The sequence below is a fragment of the Hyperolius riggenbachi genome, chromosome 1 (genome assembly GCF_040937935.1).
Source record: "Hyperolius riggenbachi isolate aHypRig1 chromosome 1, aHypRig1.pri, whole genome shotgun sequence".
Classification (NCBI taxonomy): domain Eukaryota; kingdom Metazoa; phylum Chordata; class Amphibia; order Anura; family Hyperoliidae; genus Hyperolius; species Hyperolius riggenbachi.
Window position 1 is genome coordinate 505,596,185 of NC_090646.1, and position 24,205 is coordinate 505,620,389.

At 42.6% G+C, this 24,205-nt stretch overlaps 1 protein-coding gene across 19 annotated transcripts in view; it reads left to right on the forward strand.

Annotated features, from left to right (window-relative positions):
- RIMBP2 (RIMS binding protein 2) overlaps positions 1-24,205 on the forward strand; it is a 591,563-nt gene that overhangs the window by 391,633 nt on the left and 175,725 nt on the right. For all 19 annotated transcript variants that reach the window (XM_068243476.1, XM_068243541.1, XM_068243461.1 and 16 more), the window contains one exon: positions 23,748-23,852. In XM_068243476.1, coding sequence (XP_068099577.1) covers positions 23,748-23,852 — 105 coding nt within the window. The remainder of the gene's footprint in view (positions 1-23,747; positions 23,853-24,205) is intronic.

The following is a 24,205-nucleotide window of genomic DNA, read 5'->3' on the forward strand; positions in this document are numbered from 1 at the left end:
GCAACTGGTATTGTTTAAAAGGAAACATCCATCTCCCTCTCAGTTCAGGTTCCCTTTAACATTTTGGAGTAGCCAAACCAGAGTCCTGACTTAAATCCAATTGAGAATCTGTGGAGGGAGCTAAAGATCAGGGTGGTGGAACAAAGACCATCCAACCTAAAAGATTTGGAGCTCATTGCTAAAGATGAATGGGCAAAAATACCTGTGGAGACATGCAAAAAGCTGGTCTGCACTTATAGGAAGCATTTGATTGTTGTAATAGCCAATAAAGGCTTTTCTATTAATTATTGAGAAGGGTATGAATAATTTTGGAGTGGACACTTTTTGCTTAAATGTAAATAAAAGTGAAGACTTTTTTCCACAATAATGCCTCTTGTACATCGTCTCTTTTGGGAGACACCGAATGTCATTTCCCGTCAAAAATTACTTGCTGGTTGAATAAAAGTAACTTTAAGTCAAAATTTGCCAGGGGTATGTATAATTGTGGGTAACACTGTATACATGTAACTGTAAGAATTTCAGAACCAAAGGAAGACCCTCCAAACAAAACTATAGCAATCTGCAGTACACATCTCAAATGTTAGATTTTACATTGTTAATAAAGACCTCAAAACTGTTGAGCTTTCCCTTATTATTTCTAAGACATCAGAAAACTGGATAACATCTAGAAGCTCCCGCTCTACAGACATCATCATGAAGGCATCCAGTAATTGTTGACCCATTGTAGAACGCAGCTGAGTCTTAATGAGTTTTAGTTTGCTGAATGCTCTCTCACATTCAACTTGTGTAAATGACAAAGTCAGCAAGTACTCATACACAACTGATAGATTTTCATAAGCTGCAGAATACAGGTTGTGTTTCAGCAGCAATCGATGGCAACAAATCAGACAATTATTGCAGGAGCTACACTGCGACTCATCTCCTGGGTTATCAGATGCAATATCATCTTCAGCTTCTTTCTGCTCCTCTTCTTCCTCATCTTCAGGAATTATAATAGGCCCAAAAGAACCAACTGCACAAATATTTCCCGTAAGCTGGCGAAATACATTTGCAAAACTAGCAAGTTCTGCTATTACAGCCTGCTCATCAACACGTGCCAGTTCACAAATATGCTTTAGAGTGCCACCTTCAAGCACTTTGGAGTCCTTGACGATTCTGTCAAAGCTACGTGGGTCCAGATATTGGCAGTCAATAATTAACTGTTTATTTTCACCAAATCGCTCCGTAATACTTACCAAGATCTGGTCAAGGATAGGCCTAAATACTTCAACTTTAAAGCGCACCAGACTATCAACAGGCCGCTCATCTGAAGAGGCCTCACCTGGCATAAGTTTCTTTCTTGACACTCTTTTTACTGGAAGAACTGACTTTATCTCCAAAGAATGTATGGCATCATTCTCAGTGACCATCTCATTCATGGTTTTGGCAAATTCTGCAGCCTTTCCTTGCACACTACTAAAGTCAATTCTTTTCAGCTGAGCAACTGCACTGTCGACCATTCTCCAAGCCACCAAAAAGTCAATGCCACTGGTTTGTAGATATCTGGACACTGGACCAATAATATCGAAAATAGGCAAAAATATATGTGCTGTTAAAATGGTCTTATAGTCACACAGCATTTCATAAAGTGATGTTGCTTCTGATGTAGTTTTTGAGTCACAGTTACTTAGTTGTGAAACTAAAAATAGAACCTCAATAGTGTCCAGATACAGTGGATGCTTATCTCCAAATAACCAGTTCAAAGCTTTTTCTTTTGCCCACCATCTTGTTTGTCCAATTTTCTGCAGTCGCAGTAGCTTTCCATGTCCTTGTTTTTTCTCAAGCTGCTCTCTCCACACGTTCATCCTTTTGTGGGAATCTCTAATAAATGTTGCAAGGCGATTTAGAAGTCCAAAGAAATTTTTTGCTTCTAGCACATCACAGCAATCTGTTATACACAGATTTAAAATGTGACTGTAGCACCAGATGTAGACTGAATCTGGGACAGTTGAAGAGATTTGTGCTCGTAAACCCACATATGAACTTCGCATGTTAGCTGCACCATCAAACGACTCCCCAGCAATGTTACTAAAATTTAGTCCAACACTTTCAAAAAATGAAAAGATCAGCTCATGTAGCCCTCGACCTGAAGCATCTTTCACAGGAAGCACTGCAATCAGTCGTTCTTTTATGTCCTCATCCTTAACATATCGCACAACAATGGAAGCCTGATCCACAATTCCAGCATCTTGAGTGCAGTCAACTTGGATGCTGAATCTTTTTTTGCCTATTTCTGCAACAATATGCATTTTCATGCGCTGAACTATGGCCATAAAGACTTTCTTCACCGTGTTATATGATAAAAAGGTCACTAGAGATCCACGACCCACAGATGCTTTGCCGGTGTTAGTTTTGCCTTGTAAATGCCTCTTTCTTTTCTCACTTTCCTGCACACATTTATCAATGTGATTTTTCATTGGAATGTCATAATTTGCCAAGAAGAGAATGATTTCTAAAAAGTTACCATGATTAATTGCTGTGTTTCTCAAGTTATACAGGGATTCATTTGTACCATGCGCACGAAATGGTAGTCCCTGCTTCCCAATTAGTTTCACCAAGTCAAATATTCTTTTCATTACTTCAATATTCTGAAGTACCTCCTTCTTTTTTCTGAAAGCCAGGTCTTTATTAATGAGCGTTTCAAGGTTTCTTTCCTTTTTAAATGTGAAGTATGTTGTGGCAGCTTCACAATGTGACTTGGATGCTTCATGTTTTGCAACAGCTTGGTAACAGTGCCTAAAATTTGTGCACCCAGTAGTAAATACAGACGGAACCTTTGAAAAGGCAATGCATATACTGCAATAAAATGCATCCAACTTCTTATCAGTCACCTTACAAGTCAACCAAGATCGATTAACAAGGTCTCCATTTGCTCTTTTACGAAAGTAAAAGTCTGATTTTTTAAAAGCAATATTGCAGCAATCTACTACATCAGGTTGAAAAGGGTGTTTTTCAATAAAGGCTATTTTGTCAGCAGGTGAGCAAGAGGAAGGAAGTTCAAATGATAAATCCGATGGGACAATCTCTAGACCAGGAGACTCTAAATCCACACTGACAGTAACTTGCTCTGCAGTGGAGGACATAGTCTTTGAGTGTTCTTCACTTAGTTCCTCAACACTGACAAACTCCTCCTCTTCTTCCTGAAATGTCTCGGATGGCTGCATGTCACTCACTGGGCATTCTTCATGGCCCAATTCTTCATCAGATGAAGCTTCAGGTTGTGAAATTATTTTTGCCTGCTGCACCATTTCAGAGCCTGTTGGAATCATATGAGCAAATGAATAGGTGGCATACCACTGGCTGTGCTATTAAAGCATATACTGCAATAGACAGAACAATACACTACATGTTGCAAACCTGTTGGAATCACACTGGAACCAGAAGCAATCTCTGAGGACTGTAGCTGTTCAAGAACTGGGCCCTATTACAAAGATTAAGGTTCAAATTAAAAAAAAAAAAAAAAAAAAAAGTGTTAAGGATTTCACCATCACACATTCCATGAAATGCATGATAATGACAATGAAAACTGGTGAAGGAACTATGGAAACTCAAACTTCAGCACTTTCACACTAGAGAAAGTGTGCGACCAAGAGTACGAAAAAACTGCATCTCTATGCATTAAGTTTAACACATGGCAATGAATACAGCAGTGAGTTTTGACGCATGCCACAATATTGCAATGCTTAGGTGATAAATGGAAGATCGAGCTTCCTATGAGAAAGCTAATTTGTTTTTAGAATTTTTTTTAAACCACTTGCTGCACAAAAGCACCTCTCTAGTGTGAAATTTAAAAAAATTAGGAAAGTATAAGGCTCGGTTTCCTCTTGCAGCGGATCACGTGTGGCCAGCAGGAGTGAACAGACTACTATGATGGTCCGCTGTGGCCCGACTGGAGCCAGGGGCAGATGCGTTACCCCCATAGGCTATTTGGTGAATGCATCCGCCTGCACAGAAGTGCAGTCCGCTTATCGCAATGGATCTCATGGTTCAATTGCAGACCGACGGGTTTGAACTGCTTCTATTAATAAAAGCAGTCGCTCACTATCAATTTTACGATGAGCAGAGAGCGGACAAAAGACTCAGTTCTCTGCTTAAGTGGTAACAGAGCCTTACCGAACATACATACAAAGAGAATCTGATCATCAACTCTTATACAATGATCCAGGTGATAAACATAATGACAAATAAAAAGGGAATACAGTAGAGTCCCAGTTTTCCGAAACTCAACTAACCAGCAGACTCAACTAACCAACACAATTCACTGGTAGTAATTAATTGCAGTGGTGAAGGCCAACTTCTTAGGCTGTTTGTGGGTTTTGAGGTGTTTAAAGACTTGGCTCCGCCTCCACAGCTCCCACAATATTACTATACTTTCCTATACTGAACGTTAACATTTAATTCAAAGTTTACGGTATGTATATGGGATAAAGCGATGTATTAGCTGGGCCTATAATACAGAGATCAAGGTGTGTATATAGAGTTGGGTGTAGCGCTGTATTAGCTGGGCCTATAATACAGAGATCATTGTGTGTATATATAGAGTGGGGTGTAGCGCTGTATTAGCTGGGCCTATAATACAGAGATCATTGTGTGTATATAGAGTGGGGTGTAGCGCTGTATTAGCTGGGCCTATAATACAGAGATCATGGTGTGTATATAGAGTGGGGTGTAGCGCTGTATTAGCTGGGCCTATAATACAGAGATCATGGTGTGTATATAGAGTGGGGTGTAGCGCTGTATTAGCTGGGCCTATAATACAGAGATCATGGTGTGTATATAGAGTGGGGTGTAGCGCTGTATTAGCTGGGCCTATAATACAGAGATCATGGTGTGTATATAGAGTGGGGTGTAGCGCTGTATTAGCTGGGCCTATAATACAGAGATCATGGTGTGTATATAGAGTGGGGTGTAGCGCTGTATTAGCTGGGCCTATAATACAGAGATCATGGTGTGTATATAGAGTGGGGTGTAGCGCTGTATTAGCTGGGCCTATAATACAGAGATCATGGTGTGTATATAGAGTGGGGTGTAGCGCTGTATTAGCTGGGCCTATAATACAGAGATCATGGTGTGTATATAGAGTGGGGTATAGCGCTGTATTAGCTGGGCCTATAATACAGAGATCATGGTGTATATAGAGTGGGGTATAGCACTGTATTAGCTGGGCCTATAATACAGAGATCATGGTGTGTATATAGAGTGGGGTATATTGCTGTATTAGCTGGGCCTATAATACAGAGATCATGGTGTGTATATAGAGTGGGGTATAGTGCTGTATTAGCTGGGCCTATGATTAAGGGCCCGTTTCCACTACAGTGTAAATCGAGCTGAATCTGCACATGAGGAAACTCTACCATAGAGGATAATGGTGCTGCCGGCTAAATCGCTTAGCATAGCAATTTGGCCGACATTGTAGTCAGTTTTCGTGTGAGTAGCAGCAAATCCCATAGCCATGCTTCTGGGATTCAGCTGTGTACTTGCAGAAGAGGAAATTCCGCCACGCGTCTTGTAGGACGCGCAGCGGCTAGTGGAAACCCAGCCTACTGAGTCTCAAGCAACCATAATTTTCACACTTTATCTGGTTTTCAGCTAATCTCCGTGGAATAACAGAGGCTCTACTGTACATGCAAGCCTGAATATAAAGGGAACCTGAAATCACATGATGAGATAGACATGTGTCTTTACAGTGCCTAATGGGTACACACGTTGAGATTTCCCGCTCGATTTGCGGGATCGAACGGTTCTATTCGATTATTTCAAACATGCTCGATTGGATTTCGATCGGTTTTTTCATGTTAAGTATGCAAAATCAACGGCAAAAACGATCGAAATCCAATCGAGCATGTTTGAAATAATCGAATAGAGCGGGAAATCTCAAGGTGTGTACCCAGCATAACACACAAATAACTGCTGTGTTGCTTTACTTATTTCTCTGCCTAACAGAGTTAATCGACTATGCAACTGAAAGTTTTTCGCTAGTCTGGACCCAGATGGACTATAGCGTCCCTCAATCATAAGAAAATACAGTTATAAAACACTCTCCTTGCAGTTAACTGGGCTTCTGGGAGTACGGAATAGCTAAAAAGGTCAATAGGTAATTTATTTTTGCACTTTATGGCCTAGTGCACACCAGAGCGGTTCGGCTGCGGTTTGCGATCCGCTTGAGGGTGCGGATCCGCTTGGGTAATGTATTTCAATGGGCTGGTGCACACCAGAGTGGGAGGCGTTTTTCAGAAACGCAAACTCCCAGGCTGCTGCAGATTTTGGATTGCGGAGGCGTTTCTGCCTCAATGTTAAGTATAGGAAAACCGCAAACCGCTCTGAAAATCGGCACTTCAGAGCGGTTTACCAGACGTTTTTTGTTACAGTAGCTGTTCAGTAACAGCTTTACTGTAACAATACATGAAATCTACTACACCAAAACCGCTACACAAAACCGCAAAACGCTAGCTGAAACGCTGCAGAAAAAGAATAAAAAGCGTTTCAAAATCTGCTAGCATTTTGCGGATCTGCTAGCGGTTTTTGGTGTGCACCAGGCCTAAGAGGGGGAACAGACTGTTTCATTGAGCTGAAACAAAAAATAGATTTATTTTAAGTTTTAAACATAAAGCTACGGGATATCCATTTGCAATATTTAGGATTAGGAGAATAAATACACTTGTTTATCTCATCAGCTTATTTTCACTTAAAGGATAACTGACGTGAGAGAGATAAGGAGGCTGCCATTTTATTTCCTTTTAAACATTGACAGATCTGACAAGATTAGCTGCATGCTTGTTCTAGGTGTGTGATTCAGACACTACTGCAACCTGAAGTCGGAGGTTGCATACACCGATTCCACAGCCATGGATATAATGATATATATCTGTTATATAAGAATTTTATACCGGTAGATTTAAAAAAATAAAAATAAAAAAAAGTTTATAATAGGGCAGAAATTTAAACCTAAGAATAAATTATTTAAGTCAAAAGACACATTAGTAAATGTCATTATTAAACTTTCAACTTTATAGATACCGATTTAAAAGACAGTTTCATTTGTTTAGGATCTCTCCCAGCTAATTCAAGCTCTTTTGATCTTTTCTCTCGAACTTTCTGAGCACCTCCTTTTGCTTTCAACGATTTACTCTCCATGTTTTAAAAAGTCAAATATGCTAAAAAAGTAAAATAAATGCAGAGATTTAGATAAATAAAATTGCCAATGTATCACATACAGTAGAATCCCTTTATAGTAAACTCCAAGGGACAAGGAAAAGTAGTTTAATATATTACAATCGGTCATACATTGTACATGTATACATACACATTTGCTGGGACCTGAGGACTAAGTGTACTATATCCAGATGTGTACTATATTAGAGTTTACTATAACGAGATTCTATTGTACCAGCATTTTAAAAATCTGAAACTAAACAAGAACATTGGGAGCAACCTTCTCTACTTTACCTGCCCAAAGGAGCCCCTCAGTAAGTTTTTAGGCCCCTACATAGAAAAATACCAGGGCTGTGGAGTTGTGATGAGTTGAGGAGTTGGAACAATTTTGATAACCTAGAGTTGGAGTCTGTGGTTTCAATAAAATGAGGAGTGGAGTCAGATGATTTTTGACTAAGGAGTCAGAGTTGCGGAGTGGGAGAAATTTTGGGTACCTGGAGTCAGAGGTTTCATAAACTGAGTTGGATGATTTTTGTACAGACTCCACAGCCCTGGAAAATACACCTACAACTTATATCTCTTTCTCACTTACCTAGGTACACGTTAACACAAATAGCTATTCAGCCAAGCAAATGGCAGTAATCCAATGCATTTAGGCACCATTTCCATGAGGTCGGAATTTTGACCACATTTTGCCCCAAACTAAATGGCATTCTGGTTTTCTTCGTATCACAATCAAATCTCATTTCCGTGCAATGTCTCAATTTGTAGCTACAGGGATGCAGCTTCAGTCTCACGACACCCCTGCATCACACATGGAAACACAACCTCAGGCATCAATACTTAAAGGACTTACAAGCACAAATAAGTAAAAAAAGAGAAGTACCTTAATCACTTTTAAATGCACGGAGGATGCCATCCGCGCCCTCCATGCAGTTCCGCCGGGTCCCCGCAGTGTGATAGCCCCCCGTGCCGCTCCCGACCCCATGGATGGGGTCGGGCTCCCCTTCCTCTCCTAAGATGGCTGCCGGAGCTGGCCGCGGCTGTGCAATCCGCATACACGTTAGTGCGGCTGCGCAGCTCTAGGGCCCTCCCCCCCCCGATCCACGCACAGTAGCGTGGATCGAGGGGGGAGGCCCTAGAGCTGTGCAGCCGCACTAACGTGTATGCAGACTGCGCAGCCGCAGCCAGCTTAGGAGAGAAGGGGAGCCCGACCCTGTCCGTGTGGTCGGGAGCGGCACGGGGTGCTATCACACTGCGGAGACCCGGCAGAACTGCACGGAGGGCGCGGATGGCGTCCTCCGTGCATTTAAAAGTGATTAAGGTACTTCTCTTTTTTTTACCTATTTGGGCTCGTAAGTCCTTTAAGACAAGCTTACTGAAATTTAAACAGAGCATCAGAATGGGGGAGAAATCGGTAAGAGACTTTGAACAAGACCACCAGTCCTTGCTCCACCAATCATGCCATATTCAGTGAAAAAATGAGCAGAGTGGTTTGACATAAAAAAAACAACAGCATCTCAAATAACCATTTATTACAACCAAGATATGCAGAACACCATCTCTGAACACACAAAACATATTGAGCCATGAATCAGATGGTAAACAGCAAAAAGACTACCACAAATGCCACTGCTGTCAGAAAGAACAGAAAACTAGGCTAAAATGTGAACAGGCTCACAAAAATTGGACCATACAAGACTCGTAAAAACATTGCTCGATCTGATGCCTCTCAATTTCAGCTGGGACATTAAAGGAAACCAGAGGCGATCTAAAATAAAGTTTTATATATACCAGGGGCTTCCTCCAGTCCCATCCACACAGATCGCTCCCAGGCTCCCTTCCTCAGCCTTCTACATTGCCGGTCTACGCAAGAGAAGCTCACTCTCTACGTATCTCTCCGGCGGCTGCGTGGGAGCAATCCGTGCGCATGGGCTGGAGGAATCCTCAGGTATGTATAAAACTTTTATCTTAGATCCTCTCTAAAAATTTTCCCATCAATGTTTTCTTTTGGTATAAGGCTTAGCCTACCATTCAGCAATAATGGCAAATGCAGCATGAATAACCACTATCAAATGCAGCAGTTACAACCCTTCAATAACCAATGCAGCTGTCATTACCCCACGTACAAAATTCAGCGAATGTTACTCCACATTTAAAGTACAGCAAACATTGCCACATATACAATGATGCAAACATTAGCCCACATATAAAATGTAGCAAAATTCAGGTAGCCACACACTGTCTTGCCAATTTTCACAACAGATTTGTAGCTCTGCGAGCTCTCGCTCACTCATACTTGCTCTCCAGTGCTCGTTCTCGTTGCCACCCATTAGTACGGAGATCACTGAATGAGAATGCAGTTCCCATTCATTGATATAAGTCCCTGTGTCAATGATCGCCAGCATCAATGTGATGCCTGCGGTCATTATAACAAAGTAAGTGAACCACGCACCCGCATAGCATGCCCCTGATATAATTAAGTCGCGCTAAGGAGATTTGTGCGCCGAAGATGATTTAACTCACGTAAGATTATTTAACTGCCGCTGTTACAGAGCGGTATCGATGAATTAAGCCCATTGTCTGGAAACCTACATGTACAACCAGCTGAAATACAAACATAACATGTATCACACATAGCATACATCCCATCCTCTATATATGAAATGCAGAAAACATTTCCCCACATATGAAATTCAGTACCCCCATAAAACAAGCCTTCAGGCTAAGGCAACATTGGCGTTAAAAAGAAACCATTTGTCAGAAAGGAAAGCAGTGGATTAATGCATCATAATGTATAGCATCTGTTCATACATGCCCATTCAGACAAGACAATCATATCGCATACAAAATTAAAGAGGAACTCCAGTGAAAATAATGTAGTAAAAAAAGTGCTTAATTTTTTACCATAATTATGTATAAATGATTTAGTCAGTGTTTGCTCATTGTAAAATCTTTCCTCTCCCAGATTAACATTCTGACATTTATTACATGGTGACATTGCTACTGTGGGCAGGTTATTTAGCTGTTTCTAGCTGTTCTGTCTGTTACAGACAGCTAATAACAGCTATTTCCTGTCTCTGAACATTGTTACATTGTGGCAGTTTGCCAGCAGTACCGCGGTATTCAGAGCCTCTTGTGGGAGGGGTTTCAGCACAAAATCAGTCACACAGCGCCCCCTGATGGTCTGTTTGTGAAAATCATTGTCTTTCTCATGTAAAATGGGGTATCAGCTACTGATTGGGAAAAAGTTCAATTCTTGGTTGGAGTTTCTCTTTAACATGATCCTTCATCAACTTAGAATTACACTGCTCAATAAAAGAGAATTTTGTAACTCGAAGTCAATTATACTTCTGTGAAATCAAACTGTCCACTTAGGTAGCAACATTGATTGACAATTTCACATGGTGTTGTGCAAATGGAATAGACAACAGGTGGAAATTATAGGCAATTACCATGACATTCCCCAAGAAAGGAGTGGTTCTGCAGGTGGGGACCACAGACCACTTCTCAGTTCCTATGCTATCTGGCTGATGTTTTGGTCACTTTTGAATGATGGCAGTGCTTTCACTCTAGTGGTTGCATGTGACGGAGTCTACAACGCACAAGTTGCTAGAGTAGCGCAGTTTATCCAGAATGGCACATCAATGCGAGCTGTCAGCATGGTGTCCAGAGCATGGAGGTGCTACCAGGAGACAGGCTAGTACATCAAGAGACATGGAGGAGGCCATAGAAGGACAACAACCCAGCAGCAGGACTGCTACCTCCACCTTTGTGCAAGGAGGAACAGGAGGAGCACTGCTAGAGCCCTGCAAAATGACTTCCAGTGGGCCACAGATGTGCATGTGTCTGCTCAAACACTCAGAAACAGACTCCATTATAGTGGTATGAGGCTCCAACGTCCACAGGTGGGGATTCTGCTTACAGGCCAATACCGTGCAGGACGTTTGGCATTTGCCATAGAACACCAAGTTTGGCAAATTCACCACTGGCACCCTGTGTTCTACACAGATGAAAGCAGGTTCACACTGAGCACACGTGGCAGAGGTGACAAAGTCTGGAGATGCTGTGGAGAATGTTCTGGTGCCTGGAACATACTTCAGCATTACCGGATTGCCAGTGGGTCAGTAATGGTGTGGAGTGGCATTTCTTTAGGGGCTGCACAGCCCTCCATGTGCTCGCCAGAGCTAGTCTGACTGCCATTAGGTATAGCGATGAGATCCTCAGACCCCATGTGAGTCCATATGCTGGTGCAGTTGGCCCGGGGTTCCTCCTAATGCAAGACAATGCTAGATGTCATGTGGCTGGAGTGCGTCAGCAGTTCCTGCAAGACAAAGGCATTGATGCTATGGACTGGCCCACCTGTTCCCCGACCTGAATTAAACTGAGCACATCTGGGATGTCATGTCTCACTCCATCCACCAATGCCACCGTTGCACCACAGACTGCCCAGAAGTTGGTGGATGCTTTATTCCAGGTCTGGGTGGAGATCCCTCAGGAGACCTTCCACCACCTGATCAGGAGCATGCTCAGGCATTGTACGGAGGCTATATAGGCATGTGGAGGCCACACACACTACTGAGCCTCATTTTGACTTGTTTTAAGGACATTACATCAAAGTTGGGTCAGCCTGTATTTTTTTCCCCCGATTTTAATTTTGAGTGTGACCACATTTTCAGACCTCCGTGGGTTGATACATTTTGTTTCCATTGATAATTTGTGCAATTTTATTGTCAGCACATTCAACTATGTAAAGCAAGGGTCCCCAAACATTTTAGGTCAGGGGCCGGGTCAACATACTTCAGACTGCTGGGGGGCCGGAGTGTACATAAAAGTCTTTGTGCACCAGACAGTGAAGCATACCCAGGTGACAACCTGCAGTCCAATTGGACAGCAGTGTCACCTGATGTGGAATTTGATTGGAAATCAGCGAATTACTGCTTTCTGGCTTCATTCTATATGCAGACCACCAATATTTAAAGATTTAGGTGACCGCATTTATAATACATTTTGTGTGTGGGGGGCCAGTAAAAAAGCCTCAGGGGGCCACATTCAGCCTGCAGGCCTTAGTTTGAGGACCACTGATGTTAAGAATGAAGCATTTAATAAGAATATTTTATTCATTCAGATCTAGGACGCATTATTTTTTTGTTCCCTTTATTTTTTTGAGCAGTGTATTTGCATATTATTGACCATCACTGCAGGCGCACAAGTCAAGTTTCCCTCTATTTCTCTCCAGCCTGCAGAAGCTGTTCTGTGCTGTGATAATTTCCAATCAGTCATACAAATGATCAGAAATGATTCATCATTCAGCAAATTGTATCGTTAGTGCCCACTTTTAGTCCCCACTGTTCCCTTGATGCCCTGCAGCTCACAGTCACACACACAATTTTACATTGGCCTGCTATCCCAGGCAGTTTTAAGTGTACCAGAGACGACAAGTAACAGATTTTTTACTTAACTAAGGCTTCCTCCAGCTCCATAAGCATGTCAGAGTTCCTTGCTGTCCTCCCATGGTGTGCCGTTCAGCAATCAGCCCCAGTAACTGGTTCAGTCACAGCGGTCGGGGTCTTCTGCGCAGTTACAGTGGCTGATTACCGCTGAGAGGACAGCGAGGGACTCAAACGTGTTTATGGGGCTGTAGGAATCCCCGGGTAAGTAAAAAAAATCTTTATGTGGCGCCTCTGATTTCCTTTAAAGGGAAGATCCACGCTGCACATATAAAAAAAAAACTGCACATACCTGGGGCTTCTTCCAGCTCCTGGCAGTCGATCTGTGCCCTAGTAGCAGCTGCTCTCCCTCCCGGCGTCCAGCTGTGAAGAAGCCGACCTCGCCAGATCGGCTTCCGGGTCGGCGTCATGTGCGTTCCACGGCGCGGGTCACGTGGTGTACGCGACGTCATCGGTTCTTTACTGCGCAGGCGCAGTAGTTCTGCGCCTGCATAGTAGAGACCCCATGACGTCCGTACACCACGTGACCCGTGCCGTGGAGCGCACAGAAGCCGACCTGGAAGCTGTCCTGGCGAGGTTGGCTTCTTCACCGCTGGACGCCGGGAGGGAGAGCAGCTGCTACTAGGGCACAGATCGACTGCCAGGAGCTAGAAGAAGCCCCAGGTAAGTGTAGTTTTTTTTTATGTGCAGCGTGAACCTTCCCTTTAAAGCAGGGCAGTATTCATCGTCATTTTGGGTACCTGATAGTGGCATAGCTATGAGCCACAGTGCAAGTTTTACGTTAGGCCCCCACAAGCACTCTATACATAACGATTGATACACCACACTAAAACCTGCCAAGGACAATCACAGAGGTACAAGAAGGGGGTGGGGAACAGTTTGTTAATGACTACAACTCAAAGCATCTATAGAAGTAATTATTACCAGCACAGGACCAATAGAGAGCTAATACTGCAGTTGAGGGAGGGCTCCTCTGGCCCAGGACCAGGAGCAGTCGCAACCTCTGCACCCCCTATTGTTACGCCACTGGTACCTGGAGTCAGAGGTTTCATAAACTGAGGAGTCGGATGATTTTTGTACCAACTCCACAGCCCTGGTTTAAAGGAAACCTGAGATGTTTATTAGTGGTGTATTTATACTTAACCCGGTGCTTCCACCATGAGGCATGAGGTGCATGGGCTCCCTCGCCATCTCTCCAGCTGATCCGTTCTCTTGTTATTGTCGCTGGTAAAATGGCCATTCACATTCAGTCAAGCTCTTCTGCGCATGCACAGCCCGAGCACACCTCTGTTGCAGCAGAAAGCATTTCGTGCAAGCACAGGTGTACATCACTGCACAGAAAAGCCTGGCTGGCAGTGACTGCCCAGATTCACGGCAGGGATAAAGAGAGAATGGAGTGGCCGTGGAGACCATAAACGAGCCCATGCACTTCATAGGGTTGGAGGAAGTCCCAGGTTACGTATGAAAACACCACTAATTAACTTGTCCCCCACTCACTGCTACTACCTACCTGGCCACCCAGGGCATCTATCGGAAAAAAAGAGCACAGAGAAATTTGGGTGCCCAGTAATGCCAATAGTAAAATATTGGTATTTAATAGCATGTTGCCATTAAAGTGTCAAATACTGGAGTTAAATACCGATATTTTACTATGGCTAAAGGTGCCCATACACACTACACAGTACAATTAAAAAAAAATGGGAAAAATCTGTATATTCAATGTAACGGATCAGTCAAACAAAAGGATCTATTCAAAACTGATCTATTCGAAAACAAAAAAAAAAGTAAAAAAAAAAAATTGTACCATGTATGGGCACCATAAGCCTATTCACACGCAGAACCCTCCCCTTGACGCCTAACCCTAACCACCCCTCCACAAACTACCTACCTGACGCCTAACCCTAAGACAAAATTCCTACCTGATACCTAACCCCAACCCCCCTTGCACAAACTACCTGCCTGATGTCTAACCCATCCCTCTCCCCACCACACAGACTGCCTGCCACCTAACCTTAAACCCCTTCTCGCAAACTCCCTTCCTGATGACTAACAGCCCCCCCACCTGTCTGTGGCTGATGCCTAACCTTACTCAACACACACTACCTACCTGATGCCTAACCCCCCCTCCTTCCCACCCATACAAAAACTACTGGTCTGACACCTAACACCCCCCCCCCCTTCCCACCCATACAAAAACTACTGGTCTGACACCTAACACCCCCCCCCCTTCCCACCCATACAAAAACTGCTGGTCTGACACCTAACCCCCCCCCCCCCCCTTCCCACCCATACAAAAACTACTGGTCTGACACCTAACACCCCCCCCCCCTTCCCACCCATACAAAAACTACTGGTCTGACACCTAACACCCCCCCCTTCCCACCCATACAAAAACTACTGGTCTGACACCTAACACCCCCCCCCCCTTCCCACCCATACAAAGACTACAGGTATGACACCTAACACCCCCCCCCCTTCCCACCCATACAAAGACTACTGGGCTGACACCTAACACCCCCCCCCCCTCCCACCCATACAAAAACTACTGGTCTGACACCTAACACCCCCCCCCCTTCCCACCCATACAAAAACTACTGGTCTGACACCTAACCCTCCCTCCTTCCCACCCATACAAAAACTACTGGTCTGACACCTAACCCTCCCCCCCTTCCCACCCATACAAAAACTACTGGTCTGACACCTAACACCCCCCCCCCTTCCCACCCATACAAAAACTACTGGTCTGACACCTAACACCCCCCCCCCTTCCCACCCATACAAAAACTACTGGTCTGACACCTAACCCCCCCCCCCTCCCCTCCCACCCATACAAAAACTACTGGTCTGACACCTAACCCCCCCTCCTTCCCACCCATACAAAAACTACTGGTCTGACACCTAACCCCCCCCCCCCCTTCCCACCCATACAAAAACCACTGGACTGACACCTAACACCCCCCCCCCCTTCCCACCCATACAAAAACTACTGGTCCGACACCTAACACCCCCCCCCCCCCCACTACCTGCTTGACACCTAACTGTGGCCAATCACACTGCAAGAAAAAAAAACATTCCCTTGGGCTGGCCCGGGTCAGAATTGCATTCTGTGGGGGTAGCAAGCAACTGGCAACATCAGCAAGTTACAAGTGCAAAATCAAAATTTATAAAAAACCTCCTCTGGCGAGTGGCGACCTGGACCCGACCTCAGGCTTAGCTAGGTGGCGTGACGTCTCCCTCTCCCAACCAGCAATGATCCCTCCGGCTCCGACAGACTCCTCCTCCCTCCAGTCAGCCCAGCAGAAGGCTCACAGGTTTCTCCTCGGCTCAGCAGAGCAGATAAGTGAGCTGAGCCGCTGAGCGGGAATGGCTGATGGCTCCAGGCGGGGGGCGGAGTCAAGTGAAGTCTCTCCCGACCAATTGCGTGAACACGCTCACGCAGCACGCTGCCTGCAGTGAACGTACTACGCACCAGGGCACGCACACCACGGCCGCCTCAGCCCGATTGGCTAATTGAATTAAAAGGGGAGGGACAATGGAGGCACCGAGGCAGCCCCGATCGCTTCGCGTTCGCGTGCATCTCAGCCTCCGCTCCGCCTCCGGCCGGCCCATACAGTAAGTCCGTCTGTCTGACTATTGCAGGGGGCGTGCTGGGGGCTTGCCTGGCTCAGTGGCTGTGCGAAACATCGCGAGGCTGCGTGTACAGCTCTCTACTGCGGTCTGCACAATTGTCCTGCTGTGCCCGCACGCCGGCCCTAATTACTTGGTATTTGAACGGCCCGGGGGGCAATTGCCTCCCGTCCCCCCGGGTCAGTCCGCGCCTGATCTGAGCAATTTACACCTCCCATTTATTCGCCAATAACTTTATCACTACTTATCACAATGAATTGATCTTGTTTTTTTCTGCCACTAATTAGGCTTTCTTTGGGTGGTACATTTTGCTAAGAATTATTTTTTTCTAAATGCCTTTTAACGGGAATATTAAGAAAAAAATGCAAAAAAAATTATTATTTCTCAGTTTTCGCCCATTATAGCTTTAAAATAATACATGCTACCATAATTACAACCCACATATTTTATTTGCCCATTTGTCCTGGTTATTACACAATTTAAATTATGTCCCTATCACAATGTATGGTGCCAATATTTTATTTGGCAATAAAGGCACATTTTTACAGTTTTGCGTCCATCACTATTTACAAGCTTATAATTTAAAAAATAATAGTAATATTCCCTCTTCACATGCATATTAAATTCAGACCCTTAGGTAACTATTTATGTTTTTGTTGAATCATTCTCTAATATTTGCAGTTTACACACTACTCAGCATTCTAAATGATTTTACATAGCAGGCCAGTGAACTTTTGAACTGTCATCTGCAGGAAAAAAAAACCAATACAGTGACTGACACTTGAGATAATAAGCTTCAGAAGACAGAGCTCTCTGCGACTTTGAAAGTCGCAGAGAGCTCAGTGGCTCTTTTGCATAGATAACAACTGGAATTTCTTAACTCTTCCTGTACTGGAAGTAATATTAGACTCAGGTCTCTGCTCCTAATGTTTTATTTCGTATCTGTACTACATATACAAATCATTATATCATTTTTTTTTTTTGCTTCAGCGTCTCTTTAAAGTTGCCATAACTCCCTTGGCAGCATCTGTGATCTGTCTCCCACTCATTCTTTCATCCAGTTTGAAGGAACAGCCTTATCTGAGCAGGGTCTAAAGGTGCGTACACACACCTGATTTATTCAAACAACGGGTCCTTTGAATAAATCAGACATGTGCACGCGCCTTTAGTAGTACCAAACACTTTCTTCTTCTCAATTACAGACTTTACTGTGCTCCTACAGACTTTTTTATTTTTCAATCTTCTGTTTTTTTCCAGTCCTCAACTTTATCTTTGAGGTTTTCTGTCAGTGTTTGGCCACCTCTAGTTGATTCTTTGTTTTTAGTTGCACTACCAAACTCTGCAATGCACCAGGGATAGTTATTTTTATGCTGAACTAATTAAAATTATTACAGCTGATTACAGGTGCGGGTCACCAGTTAACCCAATAACTTGTTAGTATCAGTGAAGGTCACATTATAGTCACTTCCTGTCTGAGTCAGGACTGAGTCATCCACTTACATACCTGATATTTAACTCTTTTAGGCAGAGAAAGAAAAAAGGAACACAACATAGTTATTTGTGTGCTAGGCACTGTACATACCTATGTCTATCTCATCATGTCGCGTCACTTTGGGTATCCTTTAACTGGGGACTACCTGTACATATACAGTAATCATGCTGCCTCACCTCTACATCATCATATCTTTGACAAAGCTTACTAGTTCCATATAAATGTTTACCACAGCTTGTACTTTCTGCTTTGGAATCCAATACTAGAAAATGTGATCAGTGCAACTAAAATGTCTTATTTGTTTTGACAGCAAAATAAATTGTGCAGAATTTGCTAATTGAGTTTATGTTTAGTTCTATTTTTACACCCATTTCTCACTCCCAGTGAGTAGTGTTAGCATTCCCCAAGACGTTCTCACTGACTTGTGAATACACAGATCTCTGCAATGAACAGTGACGTCTTTCCACCATTTTTATTAGAGAACTGAAACCTACACATTTGCATTAGCCTGAAGTCGGTAATCATGATAGACCACCTCATTCAGATATTATATGGAAATATACAGTATATAGGATCACATAAGAATCTATATAGGATTATTTCACTAGATGACCAACAGGGGCGTTCCTGGGGGGGGGGCAGTTCCTGTGACCGCAAGGGGCCCACAGCTGTAAGGGGCGCCAACAACTACTTCACTCCCTCTGATGCAGGGGATTATACTTCAGATCAGGTGTTTTTGTGGCTCCACTTGTTATGGGTATAAAAATCATGATGGCTACACTTGTATTATGACCCCAGCAAGATGAACCCCAGGCTGTGAGGGCCGCCAGGGGTAGGCAAGTGAAAAGGTGTAAACATTGCGGGGGGGGGGGGGGGCATCAAAGTTTTGCTATGGGGCCCATGATTTGTAGCTACACCCCTGACATACTCAGATATTCAATGGTTTTTATAGAAGACTTAAAAAATAACATAAAGACGAGTCAACAATTAATATAATAGGTCTAGCAAGACCCAAAGATGGAGAAAATGTGCTTACTTGTGTTAGCTGCTGGACCAGGAAAAGGGGGAACTGCAATGAGGTCGCAGGAAAGATTAAAAAGACATGTGTGGAACAAACTTTAATGAGAAACCAAAATAAATAATTAAATCAAGTCACAGGGTGTCACAAGTCCTTTGGTGGAAGAGGTGGTTAATGAGATACTAATAACTATGATTTGTATGCAAATTATATGTATCTTAGAATTGGGCAATTCATACACACTTCCTGCTGATTTGATTTGGCCCAACTCCAAGCTGCATGCAATTTTCATTTAATTTGCATACAAGCCAGAACTGCTAGCAGCTTATTTACAATCTCTAATAGGCACAAAAATACTGCACTGAACTCCACCCTTTAACACATATCATATGCCAAGCCGCACCTCTGCCACATAGTAGGCAAACTGGATTGTATAAGTGTGGCAAAGAAGGAAATGGGTGGCATAGTGTGCAAAATTGGATACCCGGTAGGATGAGTAGTAAATACAGGGTGTCCACCCCATGAGGCATAACACTGCAATATATTGTTGAAGGAGGGGAGTGTTTAGGTGGCCTGTGAACTATCTCCACCATGTTGGTATCCATCATATTGCTCACATTTTTTAAATAGGGTGGTGGTCATGTAATGGTGGTGGGGTCAAGTGAGTTTGATGATACAAACACTCATGAAGTCTACTTTTAACAGTGACTAAAGAATCATTTTACCAATACTCTGACACATTGCAGTTTACATTTTAATGATCTTGCACGTTCAGTGGTCCATGGTATGACAAATGACTATATCTGGGACCCAGAGGCAGTACAGTTGTGGACTGATTGTTTCCCAATTTTCCCAGTGCCGCTGCAGCTTGTGGTTACAGGTTAAATTAGCTCTGAATAATTTAGCTTGTCTAGGACTGCAAAAACCATGACATTCCTTGCATCTTGAAGCAATAGACATGATTACTATAGAATGTTTCCACTTTTACACCTTTCCCATCACTGATTTCTGCCTCTTGTTAACTTTGGCCTGTATGGGAGCTGCTAATTTGTTTGCAATATCAGCACTAAACACAGAAAAGGAAGAATTCACTAGAGTTTTAAGTCTGCAGAGCCTGTGTCATCTTACCATGTCCTTTTGAAATAACTCACTAATCAGCTCTCTGTACAAGCAAGAATTGAATCTGTCCTTTGAGTAAACAGGAATTGGCCATAAAAGCTAATGAGGTTTTATTTTCAGTACATTATCTTCAGTAACATTAGTCTAGAGTTTTGTGTACGCTGTTTTCTGTCTTATTTGATTGTTTTTGTTGTAAGGTGTACTTTAAAGCTCAACTCTATGGGGTATGCTAGTCCTGCACAAGCACTCAGTGACAGACAGAGCTGGTGTTAATCTTTACACAAATTCCTTGATTAGTCCATGCCCAGCTATAGTAGTGATAGTTAAAAAAAAAAGAACTAATATGCTGAATAGGTCCCATGCAGAATTCAGGATTAGCAAATCACAATGACTAGGAAGTGATCCAGTTAACTAGCAACTGGGTTAACTATTCAGTGATTTGATAGCCCCAACTTCCTGCTCATTGGTGAAGCATATTGTCCTGTTGGGAAAATTGTTAATTAAAGTGGACCTGAACTCTTGCACAGGACACAAGGAAAACATAACAGAAATGCACCCTGTGTGTATTTAAAGATTTTAGCCTGTGTAATTCCTCTTCATTTGTATCTAATCATCTAATCACTAGTTATAATTTGATTGGTCCCCTGTGTCACATGACTGCCTATGGCACATGAGCAGATAAGCCCATTTGAAAGGCTGTAAACTATATTTCTGCTACAATGAGTTACGAAATAGAAACTGTGCAGATTTATTTTAGGATTTGTATCAGCTGTAACAAAGAAATGTTTTTTGTTTAAAGGTTATTCTGCTGTTGTGTATCTTTTGGAGCAGAGAGGAGTTCTGAGTTCAGGTCCACTGTAATCACCACCAGTCAGGAGTGAATTCACCACTCACCTTATAAACAGATTTCCATAGCAGCATATTTCAGTCATTTAGGAGAGTTCTGCCTATACCTCACCCGCTTTCAATCTAAACAACTTACTGTTTTATAGTTACAAATGACCCACTTAATACACACACATATACCATTCTGGAACTCTGCTTAGTAATGTACCATGTTTAGATATTATTATTTATTGTATTTATAAAGCGCCAACATATTACGCAGCGCTGGACATTAATTTAGGTTACAGACAATATTTAGGGGTGACATTCAGCAAAATGACAATACCTGAATACAAGAAAGACCAGATCATGCAGCACAGTATAAGTACAAGGTAATGCTTAGTCACTGGAGGGGAGCAGGGAGATTAGGCAAGTTAGGTTCACTCAAATGCATAGCATGAGTGCACAGTAATGGAGGTGCATGATTAGGTTGGACACAAAAGGAGGAGGACCCTGCCCAAAGGCTTACAATCTAAATCTAGATATGTATATATTTAGACTTGAAACTAAAGTTAGGCATTAACACAAAATGCACAGGAGACAAATCGCTTACATACTAAAGTTTGATGCAAAATTCACAATCAATACATACATATATCCTTCAGGTTTGTGTTGGTGTATATGTTCCTGTTGTAGAGATAGAGGTAATCCGCACTCCAATTCTTAAGTTGTGGGACGTGCCAGGATAAGGAATTGACAGCTATCGATTCCAAACTTCAGTAAATAGAGTTGAGTCCGGCACCATCCACTTTTTGCTCTTTATAATTTATTAAAAGATTGCTGACATATCATACGACGTTTCGGAGGATGCAACCTCCTTTATCAAGTTGTATCAGCATCTAACATATAACAAACGATGCAAGCAAATAACAGTACATGTTTAACACGTTAGCCGCTCCCACTGTCTCAATGCTTGGAGACACAGCAGATATGCATATGTATGAGAAGTTCCCCATCAGGTCCGCATGGCGGATGCAAGGGGATTGGTCGCCATAGCGCGATAGCTAATGCTGATTGGTCAATTGTGTAAAGAGTAACTATAAAAAGTGTGATATGTGTGTTATATGTTAGATGCTGATACAACTTGATAAAGGAGGTTGCATCCTCCGAAACGTCGTATGATATGTCAGCAATCTTTTAATAAATTATAAAGAGCAAAAAGTGGATGGTGCCGGACTCAACTCTATTTACTGGTGTATATTTTCCTATTATGAAGATTTTGCTTCACAACTTGTGTAGAATTAATAAAGATTGAAAAAACCATTAAACTGTATGCTAAGGACGTGCCGATACTCTTTAAATAAATAAATAAGCTAACCCTCAGTATAATGTTACGTGGCTGATCCTTTTGCCTATCCTTGACCATTTCTCTAATGACATTCCTGAGGGTACTTTCACACTATACCCATGGCCTTGCACATCCTAGAAAAAAAGGATTGCAAAGTAACGGTAAGAAAAAAAAAAGTTGCATCTCATGTTGCTGGTGCCTATACTGTCCCCAATCTGTCCCCAAATAAATAGGCCTAGTCTAACCCTTACCTGATTCTCACACTTCCTAGACCCTAAAACTAACCTTCCATAACTCAAAACTTTGACTAAGGATGGTGAATGAGATGCAAATAATTCTGAGTTGATGCAGAATTATGCAAATTTTTATGCAAATTGATGGAGCTTGAAATTGGACCAATCCAATAAAGCTGAGGTGGAATATGGTTTGTCAAGCTGCATACACTTACATAAACATTTTGAATAATCCAGCATCATCTCACAATATTGGCATCTCAGTGATCATCCCCAACTTTAAAACATGCCTCCTGGTAACAGATGCAGTCTGTGTGACAATCTTACCAGGCCCTTCTCCTAGATGACTGCTCCTCACCTGCCACCTGCTGTTCACTAGGGATGGGGATGACAAGGCTTAGGAGTACTCATGGAGAAGCATGTGATCAGTTTGGTCAGCTGATAGATTTTTAAGGCTCTGTTATTCTGGTCATAATACTGGGTTAAACCAGGAAGTCATCACTGCAAATCAGAACTTTACAAATCTATCAAGTGATCAAACTGATCACATGTTTCTCCATGAGTTCTCCTACTGATCACTGTAAAAAAAAAGTCACAATATTTCCAATCTCACTAACAGAAAAATTAGAACTTGGACACTTTTCTACACTGAATACTATACTATACAATTGACCACCTCTTATGTCTGGATGATGATGAAACATTTGACTAACATTGAGTAGTACTACTGTATGAAATTATCCAATGCCTTTGCAACAGACGTAAGGCTTGGTTCAAACATAAATCTGCACATGTCCAGTCCAGTACTGTCCAGTCCTGTAAGTTTTGCATCAGGTTTCTATCAGTTTTGCCTGACTGGACTGGACATATACACTTTATGGGTGAACACAGCCATATAAACACATACAAAAATGAATACAAAACTGACAGGAACTGGAAATGTGCAGATGTATGTGTAAACACAGCCATAGAAACACTCAGGACAGGACTGGACACCTTTTTATGCATGAACCAAGCCTTACAGAGGCACTGGAGTCCTTTGACCAGGGAGACCCACTAAGGGTCCTTCCTCAAATGCTGCATTAGTTTTTCACTGATACTATGCTCCCAATGATCATCATATGTCTATATGTGCTTTGACTAGTGATAATTCAAAACCTTTTTCCTGTCCCCTGCTTAAACCTCTATGACCCTGCGGCCATCTTTGGCAGGTTGTGATGCTCCATCTAATGTATAGATTGCTTGAGCAGGCCCAATGTAAAACTCACTCTGGGGTCCATAAGTCTTTAGCTATGCCACTCAATATGGTCCATGCTTCACAATACAACTCATATTATTCAGTGATTTGGTGTTTTTTTTTTTCAATATATGAATATGAATTTCCCTTGATAAAGTATGCATGCCTCTAATATTCTTAGTAGACATTGTGCGTTCTTCCTCACAGCATATGCGAGAGGCTGCTGAGCGGCGGCAACAGCTGGAATTGGAGCATGAGCAAGCCTTGGCTGTTCTCAATGCAAAGCAGCAGGAGATTGAGCTTCTACAGAAGGTGAGCCATAAATCAGGATACAAATCAATAGCAAAGTCATTTATGTCTTCAAGGTATCCACATGGAAAACTGATGTATGTTTAATAAATGCAACATTTACAGTTAGTGGCAGCCAGCTTTTCAAGCTTTCTGATCTGCCCTTCACTTGATTCATTTTTCCTAGTCACACAACTGACTATAGTCTGCAGTCATTACATGAAAATAGCACATTCTGTCATAATCATTAATGATTACTACCATAATGTATGTTAATGAAAAGGAAGATATGGCTGCTATGCCTGTCTTGGCATAATTCCCGATAGTACAATAGCGGTAATTGTACCATTGTTCTACTATCACCCTTGTAATCTAAT